This window comes from Podarcis melisellensis, assembly GCF_964234715.1.
Source record: "Podarcis melisellensis genome assembly, chromosome: 13".
NCBI classification, from domain to species: Eukaryota; Metazoa; Chordata; class Lepidosauria; order Squamata; family Lacertidae; genus Podarcis; species Podarcis melisellensis.
This window is the reverse complement of record NC_138545.1, coordinates 19,080,876-19,097,298: the sequence shown is the minus strand read 5'-3', so window position 1 is coordinate 19,097,298 and position 16,423 is coordinate 19,080,876. Positions and strand designations below refer to the sequence as shown.

The window sequence follows — 16,423 nt, the reverse complement described above, 5'->3', positions numbered from 1 at the left end:
CATGCCCCTCTGCACAGTTTTGACCCTTGCCTGTTTAGGCAAATGCTTGAAGACGACTACAGTGTATGAATACAAAGATGCCCAATGTTGGGGCTTTCCCTGAAAATGACACACAGATTATAATCCTGTCCTTCCGATATGAAAATGAGCAATCACCCTGCAGCTCAAAAAATAGTCCAGTGATACAGTCTCAATAGAGAGCTCCAGAGACTGATCAGATTGTACCAACTCCGGTTCAAAACAAAAAAAAAAAAAGGTTGGCGGGGGGGCGGGCGGGGAAGGTTTAAAGCAGGCATGTCCAAAGCCCATTTCAGGGGCCTTATCCGGCCCACTGGTCGATCTAATCCAGTCCCTGTGGCAGTATATGTCCTGGGGTAAAATTGTAAAGGGAAAAAAATGCTCAGCAGCGTTGGTCAGCCCTTGCGCATGTTCACTTCAAATCTGGCCCTCTTTGAAAAAAGTTTGGGCACTCCTGGTTTAAAGAAAGCCTTGGAAATGAAAGAGTGCCAGTTATATCTGGACATATTCCCAGTTTAGAAACGAGGCACCAGTTTTTCACAGCAGGAGGGTAATGACTTAGCCAAGCGGCCATGGCAGGGAAACGGACTCTCTCCATCAAACGGAAACTAGACGCCTGTCTAAAAGAGACAGAAGATGGAAGGGCTTGATTTGGATGTCCCTCTTGGCTTTAATCACAGCTTTTCTCATACACTTTGGTTCTGCATCCAGTTGTCTGCACAAGCTTAGCCCAATGATATAGACAGGCTAGACAACTGCCTAGGAGGACATAAATCAAAGGCACCACCTGGTGCAGGCTGTACTCTGTTCCCAGTTTGTGGGAGAAAACTCCTGCCCACCCCGGAAACAAAAATTCTTGAGCCTTTATTATGCTCAGGAGATAGAGGGAAAGGACAGATAGTTAATTAGACAGATAGAAAGACTTCGACACTGTGATATCTCTTTTACTAGAAATTAAACTTAGGAGAGATACATTTCTAGATGCTGGGACTCAAGACTATCTAAAAAGAAACACCATATTACTGTATATGGATTCGTGGTGAGAGAAATGCACACTGTGCCTCCTCAGGGGAAACCTCAACCATTTCTTCCTTCAAATGTTCTGGAGCTCAAAAAACTGCACTAAAAACCAATGCAGCTCGAGTGAATAGCTGTCTGAATAGCACATTTATATTTCTGTCTGCTCTGTTTTTATTTTGCTGATTTTTTTTTTCTGATGGTTTTTGAGCCATCTGTTTTCTTTCCATTAACCTTTTCTTTGTTTCTGTTTGTATATTTATGGGTACTTCCAAATGGGTGTTTGCTGTGGGATCAGTGCTCTTCATGAATGTATTTTATTATTGTTGTTGTTGTTGTTGTTGAATCCACACTATGTCATGTGCACCAAAATGCCAGCCTATATTCCCCACCCCACCAAACTTCAATTTAATCTGGATCTTCCCTTTCTGGGGAAAATCTGATAAATTAAAAAACAAAACAGAAAAAACCCCACTGCTTAGCAACTACCCATTTGTAATACCTCAGCAACCTGCTTTACAACCCACCTGGAAGGACCCTATGCTATTAACCTATTGCAAGCAACCTGGTCATTGTTTGGGAGGAAGTAGTGTCCCTAGGATTAAATTTATATAGGAATTGATGGATATCTCAATTTCAGCCTCTAACTTTTCCAAACCTGTGTTTCATTAGCTCCATTTCCACATCAGGTTTTTTTTTTTAAGTCTGCATGGGAATTTGTGCACAGAATCGTGTATATTTATCATGCTAGCATTCTTGTATGTATTTTGCCTAATATACACATTTTAAAGAAACCTTTCCTGATATAATTATTTTTTGTGTACATTTTCCTTTACACTTTTTTTTTTTTTGCATTTTGCAAATTTCAAAGGATAGCGGTGTTTCGGTTTTCCTATGAATGCAGAAACTGTGAATTAGACAGATTCAAAGGGAAAATGTGAGCGAGATGAATTTCTCCACCATCCCTAAACATGAGGACTGCTTCCAGACTGAATGAGTTAGCTATTGGCCTCCTCCTGTGACTTGACCCAGTTGCTTGAGTAATCTAACACCATTTGGTTTGCCAGCCTCTTTCTACATCAGCTTTCTCTCTTTGGCACACTGGAATCACCAGGGCTGCACTGGTTAATCTGTGGGGACCAGCAGGCAGGCAATTCTTTGCTATGGAACAGGGCAAAAAGGATGATTGTTGTTGGTGCCGTGACTTCGTCTTTCCTTCGAGCGGCAAGTCTCTTCATGCGTGGCGTGAAAGCACGAAGGAAAATGTGTGAGTGATGTGTATCCCCAGTGTCTCATGCCAGGAGGAGCTTGAATCAACTCCCCATAGATTCATAAGCTGTTCCTGTAGTACAGGGATGGGTAACTTTTCCAGCTGTTGCTGCACTACAACTCTCATCATCTCTGACCACTGGCTATGCTGGCCAGGGCTGATGGGAGAGGGTCCAACAGCATCTGGAGGACCACAGGTTCCTATAGTCCAAGAATATGCTTCTCAGCATAGGGAATGTATGAACATCCTCCCATACAAACCAGTAATGCTACTAGATTAACCAATGGTCCATCTAACTGAGCAGCAGCACTAGGATCTAGTCTGACTAGCAGTAGCTCTTTGGGGTCTGAAGCAAGAGATTTTTCCTCATCTGCTTCCCAATATCCTTTCTCACCCCGCACTGCCAGGGATAAAATGTGGGATGCTCTGTCACTGATCTATAGTCACTTCTCATATGAGAAACCCAAAGCATGTTAGGAAGACATACGACTGAAGCACACGCCTCATACTCTGCTTTCATGTTATGTATTTTCTTATCCTAAGGTGTAATGCCAGCAGCAGAATACAAAATGAGCTAAAGAACCGACTCCTTTCCCCATTGTGTAGGTTCTAATGAAGACCATGGATATGGTCTACAGCAGCCATTGAAAACAGAGCTTGCTAAAGATGAAGGGTGAGGTGGTAGAGTTGAAAGGATATAGGAAGAGGAGAAACTCTACAAAATTTGAATTTTTTTTTATTTTATTTTTGAAGTCTGGAGAAAGTTCAGATAGGAAACCTGTAAGAAAGCCTACTGTCAAAGCGGAGAGACAGAGCAGAAGAGGCAGAGAGCTATTATTTCCAAAGAGAAGACTTTATTGCAGAATCACTGGGGCTCCTTGTCATTGATAGAAGTTTCTGAGAGATGATTTAAACAAAGGTGAGATGACCTAGGTTCTGTCACTCCATAAATGAAATTCACATTTGGTGTCTGGTGAACTCCAGTCCTAGAGCTGCAACGCTTTACTGGATTTCTGAAGCATTAGATTTGTCTGATATCCAGCTATATGAATGACCTTTGACAGCTGTGACCCTCCCATTCTCTTTTTCAAGTTGATCGATATCTGAAGAAGAATGAGGCTTAGAATAACAAAAACCTCTCAAAAGTCTGAGGATTTTTAAAGCATGCTTCAGCATTAATTATCTAACAAGTACTTATTTGGGAAGCAGCTGGTGGCAAAGCTAATCAACATAAGGTGAGTAAATTAGCGGCAAGGGCCAAAATCGGATATATAATAAACATAGCAGCAGCAGGGCATCAATTAAAAGCAGCAATACAAACATAAAAGGTTATTTTAAAAGCTCAGGGAAATAGAACTTCATTTATTTATTATTTTTATATTCTGCCTTTCCTCCAATAAGCTCAAGGCAGCATACACAGTTGTCTTTCACATATAAATTTTATCATCACAATATTGTTAGATAGGTTAGGCTAAGACAACTACTGGCCCAAGGTCACTAGTGAGGTTATAGCGGGTGAGGTTGGGGGTGAGCCTCAGTTTCCCCCATTCTAGTCTGACACTCTTAACTACAACATCACGAATCTTTGTTTTGTTTTTTTGTTTTGTTTTTAATTGGGCTAACAGCAGCAGCAAAAATACACATCAGGCTGGCACAATAAAAATAAAGGGCTGAGCACGTGTAGAATAAAACAAAACCCGTTACTGTCATAGGCAGGATCATAGCTGTCAACTTTTCCCTTTTCTTGCAATGAATCCCATTTGGAATAAGGGAATTTCCCTTAAAAAATGGAAAAGTTGACAGCTACGGGCAGGATTAATCTTAAAGACATAATATCACATATTTTTGAATCAACCCTAATCTACTGACAAGCGGAGAGAGGTGACACCAGCTTTTATTTTTACTTCTGCCTATTCGAAACTGCATTCCAGAACCAATTCACACATGCATAGCTATCACTTGTTTGCTGCACACTTAATGTGTAAAAGTCTTTCCAGAATGGTATGGTCTGGAGGCACATGATGCCGTCACCTTGCTGAAGCTAAGCAGGTCTGGGTCTAGTCTGTGCTTGGATGAGAGACTGCCTGGGAACCACATGTATGCTGTACTGTGTTGTGTTCGGTGAATGTGGAATAGAAATGTAACAAAAAACATTGATCATAGAATAACTGAGAGCTGAGAAATTCAGCAACGTCTATTTATATGTGACCCAACAAAGTCCCCACAAGAATAGGCGATGCAACTCCAAACCTGAGTATTGTACTCAAAGTAGGGTCACTAAACACACATTTAATATGCTATTAAAGATCCATAAGAAAACATGCACTTGAAGCAAAATTAAACTTACCAAGTCAGTGGAAAAACTGAAGTATAAACAGGCTTAAGAGCAATAATGTCCAAGCGAAGCAGGTTCAAATTCCAGTTAGAAGTCAAATCTCTCCAGTAAAAACTGCTCCACATTATTTTGACTCTGGCCTTCACCATTACCTGTATGAGATTTCACTTCATTGTGTTTGAGATGTAATCGTGAAGGATCATTCATTTCTTCTTCAGCTGCAGACAAAAAGGTACAGTTCACATGTTTTGAATACTGGAACTTAGCATCTAAAGCACATGAACAAATAATACGGGGCACAAACAAAAACCTTCAAAGTCCTAAGGACAGGCTGTCAATAAGACTTCCAAATAAAGAGAGTTGTTCATTTGCATAGAATAAATACCCATGGGGGAGTGACAGGCTCTTATGCTGACCAAAACATAATCATTAAAATATCTGTAAATTCTTACAAATATGCATAGGTTGGAAGCCTGTGGCCACGTGCCTGCTATCCATGTGCATTTATCCTAAACAAATGAATGCCTGAAAAGGGCTGAATAAGATAGGCTAAAACATTCAGCGGGGGTGCAAAGCCGTGCCTAGGGGTGTGGTGGAGTGCAAGGAGACTCCCAAGGACCAGACAGAGAAGCTTGGGGGGGGGCTGCATTTGTCCCCACCAGGCTCCAGGTTCCTGAAGCAGCACGAGGTGACAGGCAGCAACAGGTTTGCAGCTGCCATTTTAATTCCTCCCAATCCCACTACCACCAAGCACCACTCTGGGGCATTGTGGGAAATTTAAATGGTGGGTACCCAGACCTAGCCACCTGCCAAGCCTGTTTTATTCCACAGTCCCTCTTAGACCATGAATAGGCACAGGAAGCTGCCTTAGGTTGTATTGATTGGGCAAGGTGGTGCGCGACCTGCCTCAGGTGGAAAAATCTGGGGCATCTTTAAAGATATCTTTTTTCTGTTCAGTAGTACAGTATATGCATGCTATTAATAAAACTAAAGTCCAACATATTTTAACGAGAGTGTTTATTAATTATAATTATTACCATAATGGGGATGGGTGACTGAGGGTAAGAAATCAGCATGAGGCTTCTGTGGCAACGATTGATTCTGACCTCAGAAAAATGCCCTGCACTAAGGCTGCTTTCTTGTTTCTTTTTTAATTTTCAAAATTGGTAGAACTCTTCTGTCCCCATAAAGCAAAGAGGAGGAGTTACAAGGTTAAAAAAGGATCATAAGGAGTATATAAACAAGGAGTCAGCTAGTAAGAAGGCACCATTGTGTGTCGCAACTGCTACACCTGTGAGGTGTAATGATTTTGAGTGTTAGATTTACATTCAAAGCAGTGGTTCCCAAACTGTAGTCATGAACCACCAGTGTTCCAAGAGGCTCATTCAGGTGGTCTGTGGTGTGTCTGTGGGTTTGTGGCTGAATATGGAAGACAGCACATCCATCACATTAAATATTCATATTGATTTTCAGTTGTATATTTATTGCTTCTTTCATTTCTTATATTGTATTACAATTTGAATTATATGGAACTGCAATTGGCAGAAAAAATAATAATTAAGTGGTTCTTCCGCCCCCCACCCCACCCCGGGCCCTCAGCAATTTTCAAGTGGCTCATGGGAGGAGGTTAAATTTGGCAACCACGGATCTAGAGAGACCTGGGTTCAAGCCCAGTCCTTAGCCACAAAGCTTATTCAGTGACGCTGAAAACAGTCTCCTTAAAGCAAATTTGTGTTTTCTGCGGATTGCTATTTTTCAGTAAATAGGAGGTTTTCGCAGGAAAAACTCTGGAGCGAAACAAAGCATGGTTGCTCACGGAGCTTTAAAGTGTGGGCCATGGTGTAAAAAAACGTGGAGGAAATTTAAGTGCGGATGGACCCTGAGCCCCAACCTGCTTCCCGGGTTTGTTGTGAGGATGAAAGCGACACACAGACACATTTGCACACCTGGCTCTTGGCCCTGAGTTCATTCAAGGAAGGATGGGATTAAAAATACATCAAGCAAATCAATCATGGATTAGCAAAATGGACAACCAGGCCTCACGGGAATAGGGTGTAGCTTGATGGTTTACATCTGGCTGAAAGCCAGGACTCCTGGATTGTCCAGGAGAAGAAAGTGAAATCAAGGGAGTTGCAGCAACCGTTTTTGGTTGCTGTGGGAAGGAACTGGGGATTGGTGTGACATAATGGGAAGGCTGAGAGCCAGGGCCCCTATATTCAGCTGTCTCCCACGGTTGGGTCCAGGAGCGATTGGTTTCTTTCTTAGCCTGACAGGGTTGAGTGACTGTGCTGTAACTCAATCATCGGCTTGGGCTGGTGGGCCACAGCTTGGAGCGCAGCCCGGAAAACAGGGATTGGAGCCAATTACTTGGCTAATACTCCTGGCTTATCTCCCTGTAACCAGAGCCATCCCTGTGTTTTGCTGAGCTAGGCCCGACTCTGAGTAACTAACCACTGGAAGACATGTCTGGAAAGTGTACACATGGCAATCATATGCAAGTTTGCTGGCGTGTAATAGGTTTTGTTTTTTAAAGTCATCGATGGAGTTGTCTTGGGCAAAGCACTATATTTCAGCAGTCTACCTCAGCATTGCTCTCAGCTCACTGATAAAGCTTTACAAACAAAATTGGTGTCTGAGGAAAGGAAGTGGGGCTAATATCCCCCCCCCTCGCACCGCCATCCGTATGCTCAAACTGTGTGAGCCAGTTTATATAATCTGTTATGTTCTGAAGTTCTCACCGTGGGCCAGCAGGGGGATACTGTAGATAGTTTTCACTCAGGTCCACATATGCAAATAAGGGATTGAAAGTGACGTTCAGTGATTGAATAGTTACAGAAAGTGGTTACTGTTGCGTTGTAGTGGAGCTCTATATAAGCAGACTGGCTGAACCCTTCAGTTCAGTTCTGTTCTGGCCTGTGAATAAACAAGAGCTGTTTGAAGAATCGCTGTATCGTCTGATATGTTCACCCACAACTTAACATAATCAACAAATCAAATTGTAAACTCTTTCCAAGGCTGTTCGATGTCAGAGTGCAAATTTCTGTTGGGAGAGAGACGGGGAAATGCGTCCCTGTTAATTCTCCTCTGCCTCTCAGCAGCTTTTGATACCATCAACCATGGTATCCTTCTGGAGCAGCTGTCTGAGTGATGAGTGTGTGGCTCTGCTTTGCAGTGGAACCAATCCTACTTTGATGGTCATTTCCAGAGGGTGGTATACAAATGTACCCTTTTCTCCAATCTATTTATTTGGTGGTAATGGTGGCTCCAGCGAAGGCAGAAAGCGAAGGAAGATGGGTTTCCCCTTCTTCCTCTGCTGCCTGGTGTTCTGCTATGCAAATAGCTGCTGGGAAATTTATTTTCCCAAGGACAACTGTAGTGCTTGAAACTCAGCAACCAATTCAGATTGATTGCCATCACTAATCTCCATTCTTCCTTTGCCTTTATATAATTTTAATATAATACGGTGTGTGCCTTGAACTCTCCCCAGTTCTAGAGGACAGTTAGATAAGACATCACTGCTTTTCAGGGTGAGATACCTCACCATTTAATAATTAGAACTGACATCGGAAAATGAATTTTGGGCCAGAGTGCAATTCTGAACCAAATTCAATTTAGTCTAGTTAGCCTGGGGGCGGAGTTGAGGAGAGATCTGAGAATATGCTGTATTCTCTAATTCAGCATTGTTTTTGTACATTCCAAATAATTTTTCCTGGACCAAGCATATGCTCAGAGATGCCGTTCTTTCATTTTTTCATAGTCTATGTTGTCCAGGACCAGCACCACATTTGAGGGAGCCCTTGGCAAATTGCCCTCTTTTGGGGCTCCTTCTACATTGATAGAACCCCAGTGGTGTGCTTAGCTGGTGGTGACAGTGGCAGGCAGTCATTTTAATTTCTCAGAGTGCCCCAAAGCGACACTGCATTGAGATTGCTCTGAGAATATAAAATGGCCGCCTGCCACTGCCAGGCGCAAGGCAACTAGGGGAGGCACTTGTACCAGTAGTGGGCCTTGTCAGAACACTTTGGGCCACATCCTCCTCTACACACTTGTTAAACATATCAGGGCCCTGTCACACTATTAATATATTGCGTATACATCTCGCAATTACATGTGATGTTGTGCCGGACCATAACCTTCCTCTCTTTCCCTGCCTTCCTTTGAATATAACCCTACTGGTCAAAAACCTAGAGGCAGCTGTTATTGGAGAGAACCAGGGAGCCAGTAGACTTAACATTGAGCATTTTTGTGAGCACAATTATAATTCCTGTAAATGTCTCACACATGCATGCATGCACACTCTCTCTCACTCAACCACATGGTGCATTTGCTCCCCATACCCTGGGGCTACCTGGAATTTGTCCAGCTGCAAAGGCTGCAGTAATTGCTAGCTCTTCTCTCTCTGGGGACACAATTAAATCCACTCCACCAGGCAATGTAAAATCTCGGAAAGGACAATCCCTGAGGCCTGAGAGGCAAGGAATTTTTCTTTGCCCCCAAAACCTCTGCTTCGGTTGCCATGTTCTAGAAATTGTCTCCTTCCTGAGCAAAGTGTGTGTACATAACGTTGGCTAATTACCTTAACTCCCGAGTTTCTCAACAATATCCCTATATGACGCTTAAAATCTATATCCACCAGCAAATATGGTGGGAATTTGGAAAATCTAGGCATCTATCCATTTCTAAGTTACCACAGAACTGTGCAGCATTTTAAGAAATCATGATGTGCTCTCTGCTTTTTGCTTTGAAAGGCTTCTCCAGATGACCTGTTCATCCTGTTTTTCTTGCACAAATCTTATTATGCCTGTTCTATCTTGAGCATTCATTCTGACTTGTTTACAGCGAGGTTATAGAATCACAGAACTGTAGAGTTGGAAGGGACCATGAAGGGATATCTAGTCCAACCCCCTGAAATGCAGGAATTTTCTGCCTAACGTGGGGCTTGAAATCACAAGCCTGAGATCAAGATGCTCATCACGCTCTACCAACGGAGCTATCCCAGAGCCAATGTTGTATGTTGCAAAATTAGCAGATGCACTGCATATATTACCCTGTATAGTCTATAATAACCTCCCAACAGTTCGACTCCACCCCCAAAGGCACACTCTTCCACTGTCTCCCGAGACAGGCAGATGCCAACTAGTCTATAATGTATACAACTGTAGGAAAAAGGGACTGTCACAACATTTGTGGTTAAACAAACTGAGCTATTTTCCGCTCACATATTATATTTTAGTGATGAGCTCCACATGTATGTATATAATAATAATAATAATAATAATAATAATAATAATAATAATAATAATAATTTACGTGGTATGCTGGCCTATCAATTTATTGTCACATGGATTTTACTCCTTACGTCTTCAGCAGCCCCTGGTTTCGAGCAAGTTTCACTGCAAGTTTGCCTATTTTATAACAATTCCTTGAGGCATCCAAGCAAAAAATTTATGTAACTCCCCTGTCAATGCAGAATTTGTTGACAGAGGCCGAAGAGCCTGCGCAGCCGAGGTGAGCTGTAATAGTCACTCAAAACAACTCCCTCTACGAGCATCTTATGGTGAACTGTCACTGGATCTGCCACCAGCCGGCAGAGAGCAGCTCCCAGGTGTCAAGATATAAGACTCGAGCCTTTCTGATGCTCGGTTACAAGTGTCAACACAGTGTTATAATATGCCAACGAAACAAAAAGTTGAAAGAGGTACTCATCGTACCAGTTAAGGATTAGAAGCAGTAATTATTTGGGGTTTACTTATAAAGCCTGTGACCCACTTGCAAAGGCTGGGGAACTCTGTTCTAGGAGAACGGACCCACAGTGCATTTTGCTCTTGTGTTAAGCAGGATAGAGAGAAAGCAGGCATATATATTTGCATTTTAACTGAAGCATCCTAGCTAGCGGCATCTTAGAGCAGTGAATTTGCATTCTTGTGTTCTCCACTACCTATGTCGCTCCAGACTGGACCACACCAGATTTTACTATGCGCTTGCAGCTTTTTGCAATTCCATCTAATTTATGTAACACCGGTTTTTATGCTCCCCCCCCTTCCCCCTGACAAATTGGGTAAAAGTGGGCTCCAAAGTGCTCCACTCAGGGTCAAATACTATTTGTTTCTGTGTTTTGGGGTGGGTGGATCAATTGACACTTTTTGCTACTCCCCTTCCCATAACCACTGCTTTCTTGGTGCATTCACTTCTTTTCTATTTCTTTCGATCTATCAGATTTGCACAAAACCGGAAAACTATACCACCAGCAAAGCACATTTTTAAAAAATTCTGCACCATATATATCTGGCACAAAGTGTGTGATGAGAATTTACAATAGCTTCCATTTATTTTCCCTCCTTCGCCTTCTGCTCTTATTTTTTCAATGCCCTTTTCCTGCCTTCCTTTCAGAAGCCAACTGTTCTTATTTCAAATTCTTCACTACTGGGGAGAATGCTCACATCTTCCAGAGGACTACTAAAAAAGGTGAGTCCATCAGCCCATCGAAAACAGGGAGCCTTGTTGGCCCGTTGTGCAAAATCCCAGCAGGAACAAATTAAAAACGCCCGTGTTTATTACATTATTATCCCACCATTCTGCCCAAGAGCTCAGAGTGGTTTACAAACTTAAATAAACTATCAATAAAACACAATTAAAACGATATATGACATGACCCTTTATGTCGCTTCTAAACAGGATTCTTCAATGCTGGGGCAGCCAGTACTCTTAAAGGAATCCTAGATGAGATGATAATAACAACAACAACAACAACAGCTTTATTTGAGCAGTTAACAAACAATATTTAAAGAGGCAAAGGGTCGGGGGGGGGGCTCTGCTACACATAGGCATTTGTATCGCCTCACCATCCAGGGTACTTTCCTCCAAGCAGGTGCCACCTGGCTGGGGGGAAAGCAACATGAGAGACGGATTTGGAATTACCGTATTTTTCCGTGTATAAGACTAGGTTTCTCCACCTAAAAAATAATCTCAAAAATTAGCGGGTGTCTTATATTCTGGGCCATCTCCCCCCATTTTCTTAAATCTGAGTCCCCCAAAATAGGGGGCATCTTATACATGGGGGCGTCTTATAGACAGAAATATATGGTAACTGAATTGCCCGCCATTTTATGCTCATCTGTTTTACAGACTTTGGGTGTGAGGGGTAGGATAAGTAAATAATAAAAGGGACAGGGCAAAGGAACGCTTCGGCTCACACAAAGACATGACCCTCCGCACCTCTTTAGTCTTTTCTACCACACGCACCCTACGCAATACATGTACAGGGAAGGCCCACTCTTGAAGAGCAAGAGTCTCTGCCATCACACACAGTGCATTATGTAGGCTTTTGAGTTTCATAGAGTTCCTCCCTCAGGCAGGCCGTTCTACAGACTGAAACTTGAGGATAAAACAGGGGTTAGTGCTGGGAATGCCACCTGATTAAGGAAATTGCGGTCAGTGACCCACGTGTTTTCGTGAATGAATCCACTGAGCAACCATTTGGAAACGCATACGTTTTTGTTTTTATTAAAAGCAAGAGCTCTGAAGCAACAGGCGCCCTTCCTTTTGTTTTTGCAGCATGTGTCATAGCAAACATCACCACAGTTAGAAGAGTGGGAGGAAACCAGGAGGGATTTTGTCCAGCACCTGCAGTTTTATACAAGTCCTTGAAGGCAAAATAACTTTTAGAAAATTAAAAAGATCTGCCCATGTTTTTGGTTGATTAGTCAATCCATCACTCCTGCCCTAGTTTAGCAGGCGTGGGGTGGCGTGCTGCTGTCTAAAGCTTTTAAAAACTGTTAAGAATCTTAACCTTAAGCAGGCTATTTAGGTTAAGGCCCGTGCCTTTTTCAGAGGATCTCAGATTACACAGAGGCATGCTGGGACAGACAAGCAGTGGCGGGCGGCTCTCCCTTCGAAAACATAAAATAACCTGCAGTTAGCTGAATCTCTCTCTGGCATTCCTCTCCGTCTGCAGCCCCAGGTCCCTTCAGGCTGGTTTACCAAGCCGCTCTCCAGCTGCCCTGTCCCATCTCCTACACTTCCATTCTTATCGGGCCTCACTCAACACCACACCTCAGCCATGGCAGTTTATCACATAGCACATGATTGTGTGGCTGTGTGTCCCTGTAATGCCACAGAGGCTGAGCATTCCCTTCTGTGCCACACACACACACACAGGAAGCAGGTCAAGTGGGTAATTGTGAATCCATCACTCTCTGCGTCTACAAATGTCTGCTTTATCTCCCTCCTGCTGGCTTGGTTGGCATCGCTGTGTAGAACTGAACATCACGGCAGCCATTGTGTCCCTCGTCAGCATCACCCTAATGGCCATGGGGTCCCTCTGCATCACGGTGGCTCTGAGCAAAGGGGTTGAATTTCTCCTGAAACCAGCATCTTGCTTCTTTATCATATCAGGTAAGGCAGCCCACCCTGCAAAACCTCCTTCCCTTCTTCAGGCCTGCTGCCCCAGCCACTGCGTTCCTGAAAAACAAATGTCATTTCCAGGCAACCCCTAGTTTGCTTAGGGGACGCGGGTGGCGCTGTGGGTTAAACCACAGAGCCTAGGACTTGCTGATCAGAAGGTCAGCGGTTCAAATCCCCGCGACGGGGTGAGCTCCCATTGTTCAGTCCCTGCTCCTGCCCACCTAGCAGTTCGAAAGCATGAAGTGCAAGTAGATAAATAGGTACCGCTCCGGGAAGGTAAACGGCATTTCCGTGCGCTGCTCTGGTTCGCCAGAAGTGGTTTAGTCATGCTGGCCACAGGACCCGGAAGTTGTCTGAGGACAAACGCCGGCTCCCTCAGCCTATAGAGTGAGATGAGCGTGCAACCCCAGAGTCGGTCATGACTAGACCTAATGGTCAGGGGTCCCTTTACCTAGTTTGCTTGCACAAAATTGTGTAATTGTTGATGCCCATCTCATTTTACTCTGTGACAATTTTTAATCTATTTTATTCTCTTTCACTCTGTTGCATTTTTTATGTGCTTCCTATTTTGTTTGCTGGGCACTGGGCATCGGATGCAACAATAAAGATAGGGTATTTTTTCAGCAGGGAGGTTGCACAATGCTGTCTAGTTTGGATCGTTCTTTTTTGTTCGTGCAGAGGTCTGCATTGAGCAATGGTTACCCCACACTTTACTTTCCCGTCGCTTTCCTTAGCACCAAAAGTAAAGGGGGAGAAGACAGAAGCGGGTTTGTTGCAAAAGAACTTGAAGACTACTTTAATTGTGAAAACCTAAGCTTACTAAGCAGGATGGCTATGCTCTGCCACAATGGTTGAAGGCAGTGATGCATTGGAATAGTAGTTGCTAGAAGCCATGGCAGGTTGCAAGGAAAATGCTCCTGTACTCAGGCCTGCTTGCGGGTTTCCTCCAGGCACTTGCTTGGCCACTGTGAAAACAGGATGCTGGATTAGATGGGCCAAGCACCCAGAGCATAGCTGTCAACTTTTCCCTTTTCTTGCAAGGAATCCTATTCGGAGTAAGGGAATTTCCCTTTAAAAAGGGGAAACATTGACAGCTATGACCCAGAGTTAAGTGAGCCACTGGTGACAGTTAAAAGAAAACACAACACAATGTACCTTCATGTGGTCCAGTTAACTCTAAGCCAAATGTCTATCCAGGAAGCTTCCCATAGTCCTTTGTTTGCGGTCTTCGTTCACAACTAGAATTTGGGGAGGACGCCAGGGATGGGGCAGGGAGGTCGTCGAAACTCCCAGGACTGCCTTTCTCACTTATTCTCTCTCCCTTTCTAGGCATTATGGTGCTCATATGTCTGGAGGTTTTCCGGCACTCGGTTCGGTGGCTTATTACCTCTGATGAGACCATCCCACTGGAGTACGAGTATTCCTGGTCCGTGGCTTGTGCAGTGGCGGCTGGGGCTATCCTGATCTTTGGCGGAGGCTGTTTTATCCTTTTGTCCATCCCTGGCTTGCCCAAAAAGCCCTGGGAATACTGCATGAAAAGCCGCAGCAGCAGCGCTTCCTAAAAACCGTACGGGAGAGAATCCCAAAGTCTCTCTTTCTCTCATTCTGCCAACAAACACAATCACACACACACACACAATATCTCTCACACATACGAACAAACATACATATACCTCCACCCACCCCTAGGGGGCAGAAAGAACCGACCTTCTCCCTCCTACATGCCTGCCCTCTTTCTCCATCCTCTGGACTCTGTTTTCTCCCTTCCCCGTTTTGTGACTTGTAAATAGAACCTCTAGTGCTTGTTTTGTTTTAGATTGGCGGGGGGGGGGGGGGCTATGAGGAAAGGGGACAGCTGTGCTAATGAACTGAGAAATTACGAGGGGAGGGAGGATAAAGGGCTGTATTTTAAACCCGGTTTTTATAAATGGCTATTTATAGCTCAATGGAGGGGCCGTGTCTTGGACTCCTTTAAATCTACGCCATGCGGTCAAGCGTTAGATTCTCGTCTCAGTTCCCCCCTTGAGTGATGTGCCACACTGAGCAAAAATCCCAATCCTTCCCTTGTAAAACTGAGTTTCTTCCTTTTTCTTCTTCGTACAACCTCCAAGTACAAAAATTAAAAGCACCCTGTCCCCAACTGGCCCTACGACTCTTACACGGTGGCAAAAAGCCACACACAGGATCAGCCTAGAAATCCCAAGGAATTATGGACAGGTACCCTGAAACACAGGGCAATTTTTAAGCAGTCATTCTGGGTTAAAAATTCTGGGTCCATAATTAATTTCTGTCAAGGGCCCTGCCAGCAGCCACAAAGCTCAGTGCTTTCAAAAGTGAGGGGACTTCCAGACAAACTGCTTATTGGGCACACATCCCTATTTAATGAGTATTAATTCTGATTTGTCTGCGGGAAGTTTAGGCAAAGTGGCATCAAAGCAAGTGCCATGCCACACTTTCCTGTGCGTTTCCCTGTCACTTTCCTTACTGCAAAAAAAGCAGATCCTTTGGGAAAGCGGGAATGTTGCACAAGCTCTCCCAATCAACTATAATTGTGCACCCTGGATTTGCCGGTACGCAATTAAATCCCACCAGAATATAGTGACAATCTGGAAGCCCCCAAAATGAATTTAGAGGCAACCTTCTCAAAACATGATTTTTTCCTGCCAAAAAAGTAAAATTATCCTACTCTCACCTTTAAAAAAATAGTTAACGTTTCCCAGTTCTTCCTGTTGTTAGAGGTGACGTATTAAAGAATGCATGGAAAATATTAAATGCCAAGGACTCAGTCCAGCTGGCAGCTCTTCCTCAGGTGCAGTTCTCTGCTTGTGGAGAAAAGGTGGGAGTAGAAAATGCCCACCTTAAGAGCACTGTGTGGAGAAGAGGTACTAGGGGAACACAAAGAGCAACTGGATCATATCCTGAATTCAGGGCATTTGTGCTCAACAAGACTCCCTTAAATCTTAGGTCGTTGATATAAATGTTATGGAGAATTTGGCAAAACCTATAAATAAGGGGAGTGGCATTAATATAGATAGTAATAATAATAATTAGTAATACATACTTATCACAACTAGAAATTCCAGATTTGACTTTATAAATTCACCACTTTTTGAATCTGGGCAAAGTTTTCTTTCAGCCCTGGCAAAGACCATGCAGAGAGCTGTTGGCAGTCTCCCTTGAAGCTGAGAGTTCAGGAAGTTCTGTACCACAATCTTATTATGGCAATACACCAGAAGCAAGTGCCTAAACAACAACAGCTGTGCAACGGAGGCTGGCCCATCAGGGAGGGTGGAGCACTGCCTCACCTGCCTCAGTATACCCTCCGCAAACACCTGCCTGCCTTCTGCCTTACAACCGGGAGGGGCGTGGGGTGGGGGGCT

General features: G+C 43.8%; 1 protein-coding gene and 1 long non-coding RNA gene across 4 annotated transcripts in view; one reads left to right on the top strand and one right to left on the bottom strand.

Annotated features, from left to right (window-relative positions):
• The window catches only part of LOC309355338, a 75,290-nt gene extending 62,867 nt beyond the window's left edge, over positions 1 to 12,423 (bottom strand). For 2 of the 3 annotated variants that reach the window (XR_014162500.1, XR_014162501.1), the window contains exons 1-2: positions 11,483 to 12,423; positions 4,653 to 4,858 (exon numbers count right to left, since the gene is read on the bottom strand). This is a non-coding gene — a long non-coding RNA (uncharacterized lncRNA). Of the gene's footprint in view, positions 1 to 3,137; positions 3,409 to 4,652; positions 4,859 to 11,482 lie in introns of those variants that run through there. The other variant, XR_014162502.1, reaches the window with a different exon arrangement.
• Positions 1 to 14,711, top strand: part of CACNG6 (calcium voltage-gated channel auxiliary subunit gamma 6) — a 31,874-nt gene extending 17,163 nt beyond the window's left edge. The window contains exons 2-4 of the mRNA XM_081886082.1: positions 11,031 to 11,105; positions 12,897 to 13,034; positions 14,373 to 14,711. Coding sequence (XP_081742208.1) covers positions 11,031 to 11,105; positions 12,897 to 13,034; positions 14,373 to 14,605 — 446 coding nt within the window. The 3' untranslated portion in view covers positions 14,606 to 14,711. The remainder of the gene's footprint in view (positions 1 to 11,030; positions 11,106 to 12,896; positions 13,035 to 14,372) is intronic.
• Positions 14,712 to 16,423: the final 1,712 nt, after the last annotated feature.